At 42.8% G+C, this 12424-nt stretch overlaps 1 protein-coding gene across 1 annotated transcript; it reads left to right on the forward strand.

Moving 5' to 3' along the window:
• Positions 1–5051, forward strand: LOC113734656 (auxin-induced protein PCNT115-like). The gene is made up of 5 exons (XM_027261281.2): positions 1–300; positions 1903–2103; positions 3075–3247; positions 3330–3432; positions 4295–5051. Exons 1-5 carry the CDS (start codon positions 79–81, stop codon positions 4625–4627), a joined length of 1032 nt encoding a protein of 343 aa, XP_027117082.1. The 5' UTR covers positions 1–78; the 3' UTR covers positions 4628–5051.
• The last annotated feature ends 7373 nt before the right edge of the window (positions 5052–12424 follow it).

A 12424-nucleotide genomic window follows, 5' to 3' on the forward strand; every position in this document is an offset into this window, starting at 1 on the left:
CTCCTCTGTCCTCACTCACCAAGCAGTAAACCCTGATCCATTCCGCTCTTTCCTCCCTCTGTGTATTTCTATCTGAAAATGGCAGCACGAGTTAAAGTGCCAAGAATCAAGCTGGGATCGCAAGGTCTCGAAGTTTCAGCTCAAGGGCTGGGCTGCATGGGCATGTCAGCCTTCTACGGCCCACCAAAGCCCGAGCCCGACATGATCAAACTCATTCACTATGCTATTAGCAGAGGCATCACCCATCTTGATACCTCTGATGCTTATGGACCCCACACCAACGAAATCCTCATCGGCAAGGTAACTTTAATCACATTTGCATTTTTCTGCAGTTGTGCGGTGTGCATGAACTCTTGTACTTTTAGTTTTGACTCTGTTCTTGGTTGCGTTAGATTTTGCATAATTTGATTATGGTAAGTGGTTACAGAAAATAATTAGAATCAGTAAGATCTGCTCTTTGGCCACTTATGAATTATAGCTTTTTTGGTTATTAAAATATTTATAATCTGAAACATCACAAAAATTGATTATTTAAAATCAGAATCTATGATCGGTAAAAAAAAATTCAACCAAGAAGAATTATAAGCAGATAAATTATACTTAACCTCCTGTAATACCTGTAATTAAAAGCTTGAACGGATCTTATACTTTGAGTTTGAAAAGTAGTCAGGGAGATTTGCAAATTTATATTCAGGTAAATCACACTTAGTCCCCGGTAATTAAAAGCTTGTATCATTTTGTCCCCCTTCATTTTTTTTTGTTGGCTCTTAAAGTCCATTTGTCAATCCAAAAAGCTTGTATCTTTATTCTAATGGAATGTTAACCAAGAGAAAGTGTGTTTGGATTGACATTTTAAGGAGGGAAAGAAAAGGAAGGAGCAAGGTTGGTTGTTTTCCTTGAGTTTTATTTCCATCCAAACGTGGACAGAGTTACATTTCCATTCAAAAGTGGACTGAAAGGGAAAGAAAGGAATTTTGCTTTTTAATGATTTTCTATTTAAATGCCTCAAAACCCAAATTTTGGACTTTGGATTTGATTCCTTTCTTTTCTGTCATTTAACCAAACAACATCTTTAAGTTTTGTTTCACATCCATATCTAATCCAAACGAGTAAATTCTCAAAAAGAGGGATTTTCTAAATTCACTTCCCAAAAGGTGGTGTTCTTTAAACTTCTTCTCAAAGGGTGAAAAACGAACTTAATAAATAAGTTGTTTCCTCAAAAGACAGATTCACAAAATGCATTCTTTTATTTGTGTAGGCATTTTTCCTTAAAAAAAAATGCATTCACTAAATGCATTGTCTAAAAGACACATTTAGTTGTTTCAGAACTCTCACTATTGGAGAACTCTTTCTGAAATGTACCCCTGTTTGAGAATTTTCTTTCCGAAAAGACAATAGGCGAACTGTACTCCTCTATCTCCTTTCCTTTCCTTTCCTTTCCTTTTTTCACTAGGATGTTTTCATTTCTTTTCCTTCCCTTGAATCCAAATGGATCCTAATAGGGCACTATTTACTGCACCTTAATAATTTGATTAAGTATGAGGTTCCTATTTTTGTATTATTGTTCATGTATACGAATCTGTCTATGTTCATGTTTTCCATCTAATCTTATCAGTGATAAAGGTAGACTGTGAATTTGTATTCAAAGAAACAGAAAGAAGAACAGAAAAAAGGAAAGGGATTGGCTTCCTTAACTGAATCAAGCTTCTAAAGTCCGTGGTTTACATAATTTTCATTCTGCATGTTACCATATTCAATAGGAAGAAGCAGCATAGTCTTAAAAATGAAAAGGATGGAAAATCTCAGACAGATTGTGCCATGCATGGATCTCAAATCAACTTCCTATAACATGCAATAATGTTCATGTCCTCGATGATTGATGTTATGAAAGTGTGGTTTTAGGCCTTGAAGGAAGGAAAGAGAGAGACAGTGCAGCTAGCAACCAAATTTGCATTCACTTATGAGGGTGGGCAGTTTGGTATACGTGGTGATCCAGACTATGTGAGAGCTGCATGTGAAGGCAGCTTGAAGCGGCTTGGTTTGGATTGCATTGATCTCTATTATCAGCATCGCATTGATACAAATGTGCCCATTGAAGCCACGGTTTGTTCCATTTTACCTTTCTTGTTTTAAATCTCCATCTCATTCTTAATAAAATGAACGTTTGATCAACTTCAAATTTAGGCATACAACTGCTTTTCATGTCCTTTGCAATTGCTTAAAAAATACCAAAAAAAAAAAAATCTTAAAAAATGCAATTGGTGTGCTATACATGTTGATCTATCATTAAGGTAAAGCTTATTTAGCACCAGCATCTCAAAAATAAAAAGAACCAAACTATTAGTCTTGTAAGCATAAAAATTGTAGCTTGACAGCCCTGCAGAGGGAGTTACCAATGGATATGACATGCTATAGATTGCTATAGATTCTATGGCTTTCCTTTAGAGCCAGAAGACCTGTGCATTCTCTTTCATTTGAAATTTGTAATCCGGTTGAGTAATCATATGCAAATTTATACACCTTGTCAGTTGTCAGTTGCCACATCTTTTAATTCAGTGCATAAAGCAGCAGATTGGTACTCAGTTTTTATCAAATTGAAGTTTCTATGGAATGATTTATACAAGTTCTTTTCCTAGTGTAGCTAGCAAAACATATTTTGCTGTTCTTGAGTAGTAGGAAGAAATTTTCTTATCATACAATCACTCAAAATACAGGTAAGTTTGAATGAGATCAAGCAAAATTGACGATTGGAAATTGATATGTGCAGCCATTAGTCTGTTTAGAAGAAGTCAAGAAAATTGTATAATGTTGTATAATGTGGTATAATGATATCAGAGCTAAGTCAACCAGTGAGTTAATAACATCATCATCTAGAGAAGTATATTCGCTGCTTGTTGCCACTTTTGTCAAGTAGTGCTTTGAGCTTCATGTATACTTTGTCAAAATTGTGCTGCTGCACTGAACTAGTGCTACTTTTCGTATATGGATGTATAATTTTGATTCTCTACCTTCGTATGGAATTTAATAAATCAGCTTGGAATTTTCTCGTCCATTAAAAATTCTATTTTGCCCAGGTAGGAGAACTTAAGAAATTGGTTGAAGAGGGTAAAATAAAGTATATAGGTCTGTCTGAGGCCTCAGCTTCAACAATTCGAAGAGCACATGCTGTTCATCCAATAACAGCTGTACAGTTGGAGTGGTCATTGTGGACCAGAGATGTCGAGGAAGAGATTATTCCCACTTGCAGGTAGTGCATTTATTCTGCTTCATTTTCTACATGGTCTGGAAAAAATATGAAGTTCTAAGTTCATTTTGGTGTAATCTTGTAGAGAGCTTGGAATAGGGATTGTTGCATACAGTCCACTTGGAAGAGGATTCTTCTCTTCAGGTCCAAAGCTGGTTGAGAATTTGACTGACGATGACTACCGAAAGGTTTGTGATTATCCAAAAAGATTAGTAGTTCCTAGTGTAGTATAGTCAGTTGCAATCTTTCTCAATATCCATATTCTTATCTATCTGTTACATGTTGCTGCACTATTTGATGTCCAATAATTTGGTGGAACTTCTCTAAAACTATATAATATAATTAACTTCTATCCAACAGAGCGACTAAACAAGCTTTTTTCTATTTGACAAGTCTTGTAGTCTTGGATTCCAATAAATGCAGTTTTTGGGATTGTTAGAAACTGAACCTTTTGTAGAGACAGGATAGAAATTGTGTGCTCTGTTTTTTGTTCGAATTTAAAGATAGCACTAGCATTATCAACTATCACGAGCAGTGGCTGTGTTCTATTTTATGGTGCAAAAATATCCTGGACATGAAAAAGGCAAAAGGTAAGACACTATAGCATTTTTTAATAATAGTCTCTGCAATTTTGAGGAGAAATGGACTTTCATTTCAATGTCATCGTCTGGTCTAGGGCACAGAAGTTATACATTGTCCTTTCAAATTGCTATTTTCCCTTTTCCATACATCCTTTAAATGAGTTTCGTTGGTCCCAAGTTCACTTGATAATATTGTCCTGATAGCTCAAAAATGTATTCGTTTTCTATTTTGAGTTCCCTCGTTAATGGGCAATGTGTTGCAGGATCTACCTTCTACAATTGATGTTTCTTAGAGTACTCAGTCCACCTTACAGGATTGTTCTTCCCCTGAACTTTGTACACCTCAAACAATATTATCGATCATCTTGAAGTTATTCGTAATACCATCATTTATAAACAGCACATGCTTTACGCCCTTTTGAATTTCTGGCGTTACAGTTGCTTAAATTTTGAAATTCATACAATGCAGTATATGCCAAGGTTTCAAGCAGAGAATTTGGAGCACAACAAGAACTTGTACGAGCGGGTCAATGCTATTGCTTCAAGGAAGGGTTGTACTCCATCACAGCTAGCGTTGGCCTGGGTCCATCACCAAGGCAATGATGTTTGCCCCATACCTGGCACTACCAAGATTGAGAACCTCGATCAGAATATAGGAGCTTTGTGTGTAAAACTGTCTGCAGAGGAAATGGCAGAACTTGAATCTATTGCTTCATCTATCAAGGGTGAGAGATATGCGTCTGACGCTGGCACTTGGAAAACTTCTGAAACTCCACCTTTGTCAACCTGGAAGTGCACATGAAGAAGAGCAAGTTCACTTTGATATTAAGTGGACTTACTGTTCTGGTTTTGGCTTGGAAGAGCACATGAAGTGCAAGTTTGGTTTGGTACTTCGTTGGAAGACCACAAAGTGCACAAGTTTGGTTTGATACTTTGTGGACTTTTGTTTTAGTTTAGCTTTTCTTGTGGAATAATCATCAGGTACAACATGTTATGTCCTGAGTTCCGGAGCAATCATGAGGTAGAACAGTATTATGTCCTGGTTTCTGAATGTAATAAAATCCTAGCGCGTAGAGTTGGCACAAATTAACTTTTGTGCAAAATTGCTTATTAGGTTTCGGCTGTGCAGCTATTTGAACTTATCGGGGATGATTTCACCATAGAGATGTAATGCAGTTGTATTTTGAACCTATAATTTAATTTGACGTTTGTATGTTGATTTCCTATTTTCTACTTTTATTATGATACTTGCTGTTTGAGAGAGGTCATTTCAGTCGGGCTTCGCTGAGCCGAGCTCCCCCTTCTCTGAATAAAACTCTGTTAATCCTCACCTTGGCCTCCTTGTACCGAGACGAGGATCACACACCTAAGGTTGAACCACCCGTTCCTATTACTCCGGCTACCGCGGTCACCACCCTAAAGTTTCATTGTGTCTGATGGAACGGGCGAAGTCAGGTCAACACCTACACGGACAGGACGTCTAATAAGACATGTCCTCAACACCGACCTGTCAAGATAGATTGACATGCTCAGTCTTTTAGATTCTAGGAAGTTGAATCCTACTGTCATTCCCTTCCAATTGTCTCCTATAAATACAGAGATTTCACTCAAAAAAGCACACGAAAAAAAAATACACTCTGTAAGAACTACTCTAACGAAAAATTTCACTACTTTCCATTCCAAAAAGAAGACTAACTACATCGTTGGAGGAAAATTGGGGGATTCAGCCCCATCTCTAATAATTTGAGCATGTGACTTCCGCAAGACAGTACCCACTTCAGGAGGTCACTCCCGCACTTTGATACAACTTGTCAACTCCAAAAATTATCTCTTCAATTGGCACCGTCTATGGAAACCGCAAAGACATCCAAGAATGAAACCTACGCGTTCTAGGAGCAGGAAGGTTCTCACCATTGAGGCTGAGCCAAGTGCTGCAGCCCAACCGGAAAATGTTTCCGAAGAACAGGAGTCTCATGAGGCTCGACCCACGAATGGAGAAGCCATGGCCCGAATGGCAAAGTTTGTGGCTGAGAATCCTAATATTTTCAAAGAGTTAAGAAGATATTTCAAGAGACAAGGTAAACAAAAAGCCGAATTTTCTAAGAGAAAGCCAGATGAATCTTCCGAGGTCCCATTCGAGGAAGAATCGGATGGAAGACATTCTAACAGGAGCACCCCGAACGGGCCTCATCCAAGGTTATTTCGAGAATTGCCTCCATTTCTAGGGCAATCTTACGGGGTTTCCTGGGGAAACAAGTCGAAGACGAACCTCGCGATCGAAAAGGTTGGAGGTGGATTACATGAGAGCTCCGCCTTTCACGGATAGCATTAATGAAGAGAGGGTCCCCCCCCCAAACTTTAAACTCCCAACGTTGCTACCTTATGATGGCCGAGGTGATCCTGAGAATCATCTCCATGCTTTTATCTCAGCTTTTCGATTATCTGGTGTCTCTGACTCAGTTATTTGTCGAATTTTTCCGGTCTTTCTTCAAGAGACTGCTCGAAAATGGTTCTGCGGTCTAGAATCTAGGAGCATATTCTCCCTAGGAGAGCTGATGAATAAATTTATCCATCGGTTTATATCTTCCAGGCCAACGACAAAGACCTCGGCCTATCTGCTAAATATACAGCAGAATTCGGGGCAGTCTCTCCGTTCTTATATACAAAGATTTCAAGATAAGAGCGTGCAGATACCTGATCCTAACAAAAAGGTAATCATAGCCGCCTTTACAAATGGGTTTATTGTCGAAGAGTTGAACACCGAAGTGCACAAAAAATACCTTCGAACACTTCGGGAATTGTGGCAAAAGGTCGAGAAAGGCATACAGTCTGAGGACTTGAACCGCATAAATAGAGAAGCCCAAATAGCTTGATCAGGGCCTGATTCCCGAAAGAAGAAGGAATCAAGTCGAGGTGACCCTGGCACTACTGGCGGTTTTCAGAGTCTCAACCAAGATCGCTGAAGCGTCTTTGACCGAATTGCCAAGGGAAAGTCGTTTGTCCCTGATTCCGACCTAACACCCTTAAATACCAACCGATCTTATATCCTTGCTCTCATGGAGCAGAATCACCTCGGACGTGCTCCCCCAAGAATGGCCGGAAAAAGAGAAAAGAGAAACTCCAACCTCTATTGTGCTTATCATCGAGGTATTGGACACGAAACCGAGGATTGTAGCGATTTGAAGAAAGACATTGAGAATTTAATAAAGCAAGGGTATCTGAAACAATTTGTTCGCAGAGATGGAGACCACAACAGAAGTGACTCCCGCCGCGACAACCGAGGTGAGCAACGCCTGGAGGATAGGCAGAGACCACGTAGCAGTTGCCGATCCCTGAGGATCCTAGGAAGACGAGAAGGCCTCTCCAAGGTGGGTCCTCCGATTATGGGCCGAACATAGTCGGGATTGTCAACACCATAGCTAGAGGCCCTATGGGAAGGGATAGTTAAAACTCCTGAAAAAGAATCTATAAACAGGCTAATCCAGAACAGGTCGAGAGCAGCTCCCGTCTTACTGAGACAATCACGTATGGCCCAAGTGACCCCGTCCCAACTGCTTCCAGTAGTCACGAGGCCTTGGTGATAGAGTTGCTCACCAACAATTATATAGTGAAGAAAGTGTATGTCAACCCCAGTAGTTCGATAGATGTCATGTATTACCGAACCTTCAAAATCTTGATATTAACCAGGGATCAGCTCATATCTGTAAAGACCCCTTTAGTAGGGTTCAGGAGACACGTGGTCCACCCGCAAGGGATAGTTACGTTTATGGTGACCATTGGGTGCCACCCTTAATGCCGAACCATTTCTGTCAATTTTGTCGTAGTCAAAGCTAATTCCCCATATAATTTACTTATGGGTCGACCCACCTTGAATGCGCTACAGGCTGCGTATTCAACCTATCACTTAAGCTTTAAATTTTCAACTCTCACAGGCATCGTCGAGGTAAGCAGCGATGTCTGTGTAGCAAGAGAATGCTATTTTGCTACCCTGCAGGCCGCCTTTTCTTCAACGGCCGAACCGAAAATTGAGGATAGGAGGTCTAATATTCTCTCGATAGATTGTATAGATCCTCAACAGTCCGGGAAGCCTAAAAAGCTAGAGACCAAAGATGAGGTAGAAAAAATTCCTCTGAATCCTTTGAACCCGGATCAAACCATTCGCGTTGGCACCAGCCTATCTGAGCCTCTCAAAGGCGAGCTAACCTTCTCAAAGAATACCAGAACGTCTTCGCCTGGATTGCCGAACAAGTTGTGGGGGTACCCCATCAACTTATGCTGTATGAACTGAACGTCGACCCGCGTGCACGACCAGTTAAGCAAAAGAGGAGGCACTTCGGCCCGGAACGCAATAAAATCGTAGCCGAGGAGACGAACAAGCTCTTACCGGCGCGGATGATTAAAGAGGTGCAATGTTCCATCTGGCTGTCCAACCCTGTTATGGTCAAGAATGATACCGGGGGTAGAGGATGTGCTTAGATTTTACTGATTTGAACAAGGCCTGCCCTAAGAATTGCTACCTACTGTCGAGAATTGACGCTTTGGTCAACTGGATATTGGGTTACGAGATCCTCTACTTCCTTGATGCCTTTAAAGACTATCATCAGATAGGAATGAATGAAGAGTACCAAGAAAAAGCGGCCTTCTTCACAGATCAGGAAATCTACTGTTACACCACCATGCCCTTCGGCTTGAAGAACACCCGGGCGACGTATCAGCGACTGGTTAACTGGATTTTTAAATCTCAAATAGGTAGGAATGTTGAAGCGTATGTGGACGATATCCTCCTGAAAAGCAAGGAGACCTCGGCTTTCTTATCCGACGTGAGGGAGGTCCTTAGGGTCCTCCGCAACACTCGAATGATGTTCAATCCCAAGAAGTGCGTGTTTGGCGCGATTTCGAGAAATTCTTGGGATACCTTGCATCACGCCGAGGTATAGAAGCTAATCCTGATAAAGTGAAGGCCATTCAAAAAATGTCTTCACCTCGAAATTCCCGAGATGTACAAAGACTAACAGGTCGGCTGGCAGCTCTGAACCGGTTCTTGTCCCTGTTTGCTACAAGGCATTGCCCTTCTTCAAAGCATTGAAGAAGACTGACAAGTTCTCTTAGACCGAGAAGTGCCAGTAGGCCTTTGAGCAAATGAAGGAGCACCTGCACCACCTTCCCACTCTTAATTCACCACGCCCAGGAGAGAGTTATATCTTTACCTGTCTGCTGCTGAGGAGGCTGTGAGCACGGTGCTAATACAAGATAATAGTGCCCAAGTGCCGGTTTACTATGTTAGCTGAGTTCTCCGCGGGCCGAAGACTCGATACATCCGTGTAGAGAAACTCATATTAGGTTTGGTTCATATAGCTCACAGGTTAAAACCTAATTTCTTAACTCACCCCATACGTTTGAGAACAGATCAGCCCATTAGGCAAATCCTGTCGCGTCCCGAGACTTTCGGACGTCTCACCAAGTGGGCCATAGAGCGAGGGGAATACGATCTAACCTATGAACCTCGGACTGCCATCAAGGCTCAAGCTCTGGTAGATTTCTTGGCCGAACTCACATTTCCCGTGAGCCAAGAAGCCACTCCGGATGACGCCGAATCGCAAAAGTGGACCTTGTACGTGAACGAGTCATCTAACAGTGATGGTAGTGGAGATGGACTGCTCCTCGAAGACCCTCACGGGGAGGCATGCTCATATGCCATCTGATTCGATTTCACCGCCTCTAACAATGAAGCTGAGTACGAGACTGTCATCGCGGACTTACAATTAGTTCGCAGACTTGGTGCTCAACGTATTTCAGTCTATAGCGACTCCCAACTCGTCATATGTCAAGTACTAGGGGAGTATGAAACTAGAGAGGAAACCATGCAATGGTATCTCTCCAAAATTCACCAGTTAGCGGCCTACTTCAAATCCTTTGAAATCCAAAGGATACCTCGGTTCTAGAATAGGCGAGCAGATGCCCTATCCAGGTTGGCCCCCACCTTGTTATCTGCGCTCAACCAGACTGTTCTCGTGGAGGTCTTAACCGAACCGGATTACCTAGAGGATAAGGTCTACCCTATAAGTTCAGAAGACACCTGGATGAGTCCTCTAATCAGATTCTTAGGTCAGGGTGTCCTTCCGAACGATAAGGCAGAAACGAGAAAAATTCAGCGCAAGGTGGTCCGATATGCACTCCGCGACGGCAACCTGTACAAACGATCCTATCTCGACCCATGGGTGCGGTGTGTTACCGTAGAGCAAGGGCAAAATGCCTTCCAGGATATACATGAAGGATTGTGTGACGCTCACGTCGACTATCGGATGTTGGTTAAGAAGACTTTGCTCCTTGGATATTTTTAGCCAACCATTCGGCGATATGCCCAATTTAGTCCTTTGCTGTCCCTCCTGCCAGCACCATGCCTAGGAGCACCACCAGCCAACTAGTCTCATGGTCCCCATCACATCATTATGGCCTTTTGAGCAATGAGAGACAGATATTATTGGACGCTTCTCGAGCCGTTGACAATTATGCTTATGTGGTGGCGGCTGTTGATTATTTCACGAAATGGGTTATGGCCTGACCATCCAGAAATTCTTTTGGAAGTGTGTAGTTTGTCGCTTTGGTTTGCCTCGGATAATCATCTCTGACAACGGGAAGCAGTTTGCGGATAACCCTTTCAAGGCATGGTACGAAAATCTTGGGATCAAACAACACTTTACCTCGGTGGGCCACCCCCAAGCCAACGGTTGGGTCGAGAATTTTAATCGAACACTTCTCCACAACCTCAAAACTAGGCTACATCAGCTCGGATCTTTCTGGGTTGACGAACTCCTGAGCATGCTGTGGTCTTATCGAACCACGCCAAGATCCGCTATTTAGGAAACTCCATTTTCCTTAACTTATGGGTCCAAGGCAGTGGTTCCTGCCGAATTTCTCACTCCAAGTTCTCGAATGGCGGCTTTCACTGTCGTGGCTAATGGAGAAGAGCGAAAAATGAATCTCGACCTCGCTAAGGAGAAGCGAGATGCCGCAGCAGCTCGAGTTGCCTTGTACAAGAATATACTGACTAGCTACTATAATGTCCGTGTTAGATATCTTCGGTTCAGCCCAAGAGACCTTGTCCTGCGAAAGAACTTAGTCAGCCAATCTGAATCCCAAGGCAAGTTGTCTCCGAGGTGAGAGGAGCCGTATCGCATAATTGAGGTTAGTCAGAATGGGTATTGTAAGTTGACTTACCGAGATGGTACTTTAGTATTCAGAACTTGGCATGCTGAGAATTTCAAATTGTATTATCCATAAATCATTTACATTCCACTCAAGATTACTTGTAGTATGTCTTTTATTTATTTAATTACTTTTCTAGCATCACTATCTCGTGTTGTTAAAGAAAATAAGGGGACAAGACAAGTAGAAATGGAATAAGTGACTGACAATGAAGTAAAACAAGTCATTGATATTAAATGAGATAGTTACAAAAATTGTGAAGTACAAAATGCCGAGACCAAAGGCTCTTCTAAGAGCCCCTGCCTCGGCTGAGCCCTCACCCTCCCCCGCACTGGCCTCTTCTTCAGCAACCTTGTCGGGCCCATCACCCTCAGGTGTCAGCTCGAACTCTGCCATTTCATAATTGAGCTCCTCTCGGACCTCAGTTAGGTTTTTCTCCGCCTGGATGCCCTCAGCCATGCGATCGCAAAGCTCTTTAGCATCATCATTGTAGCTGGCCTTGTTTTTGAAGGAGTCCATCTATTCTAAGGTGAGAAAGGGGGCTACGTCTTGGATAGCCGATGTATAACCAAACATGAAACTCAGCAGAGTCAACTCGCCGAACTCATGAGTGAAGGCCTTGGAAGAGCAAAAGGCCTCTACTACCGAGCTGCCAGTCTTCTTAATGGCCTCCCTTGAAGACTGCTCCTTTTCAAGTCATCGCTTCTTCTCCTTTTCTAAAGCAGTCTTCAAGGAGTTCATGGTGGTCTCGGACTGCTCCATCTCGGCCACCATGGTATCACGCTGCTTGAGGAATTGGGCGACGCCATACTGGGGGAAACTAGGATTGTTAAGAAGGGACTTGTAGGCTTAAACTTTCGGGCGCGGCTTACAAGCGCTTGGGCCTCTCACCCTTCTCTTCCTCAGCCAACTTCAGTTTCTTCTCCAGGAGGGAGATCTTATCCAGGAGCTCGGCTGAGAGCTGATTTTCGACCATGTTGATGTGTCTTTGCATCAACTCGGAGAGAAAGGCCGAGGTAGAGGCCCACGCCACTGAAGTGCTTTGCATTTCGTCAGTAGTGAGCTTATTGGCGTAGGAGTGGTCTCTTGGCAAGTTGGAGTGGACCAAAAGATGGTGGGCCACTCTAGGGTCCTTGCAGCGGTCGTTGATGCTCACATCCCACTCTGGACATCAGTGCTAGTCGGGGTGCTTCTTGTCCTCTCCGACAGATTGCGACTGCACGTAGTGTCGGTTCTAAAGAGATGACCTCGTGATCGGAGTCTCGGTCGTTTGAAGTTGCTTGCCCCGGCCGAAGGTGGAGCAGTCACGGTCACACCTCGGGTGGCCACTCCTTCTGAAATGGCCGAAACTCGGGAGGTGTTCTCGAGGACGACCGTTAGCAGGGTGCTGGCC

Source organism: Coffea arabica, chromosome 3c (assembly GCF_036785885.1).
Source record: "Coffea arabica cultivar ET-39 chromosome 3c, Coffea Arabica ET-39 HiFi, whole genome shotgun sequence".
NCBI lineage: Eukaryota > Viridiplantae > Streptophyta > Magnoliopsida > Gentianales > Rubiaceae > Coffea > Coffea arabica.

Bases quoted from the DNA above. Each gene is read 5' to 3' on its own strand.
- LOC113734656 (XM_027261281.2), top strand. From the start codon at position 79: ATGGCAGCACGAGTTAAAGTGCCAAGAATCAAGCTGGGATCGCAAGGT. The intron at 3,248-3,329 runs GTAGTGCATTTA...GTAATCTTGTAG, and splicing joins GAGATTATTCCCACTTGCAG to AGAGCTTGGAATAGGGATTG. The intron at 3,433-4,294 runs GTTTGTGATTAT...CATACAATGCAG, and splicing joins CTGACGATGACTACCGAAAG to TATATGCCAAGGTTTCAAGC.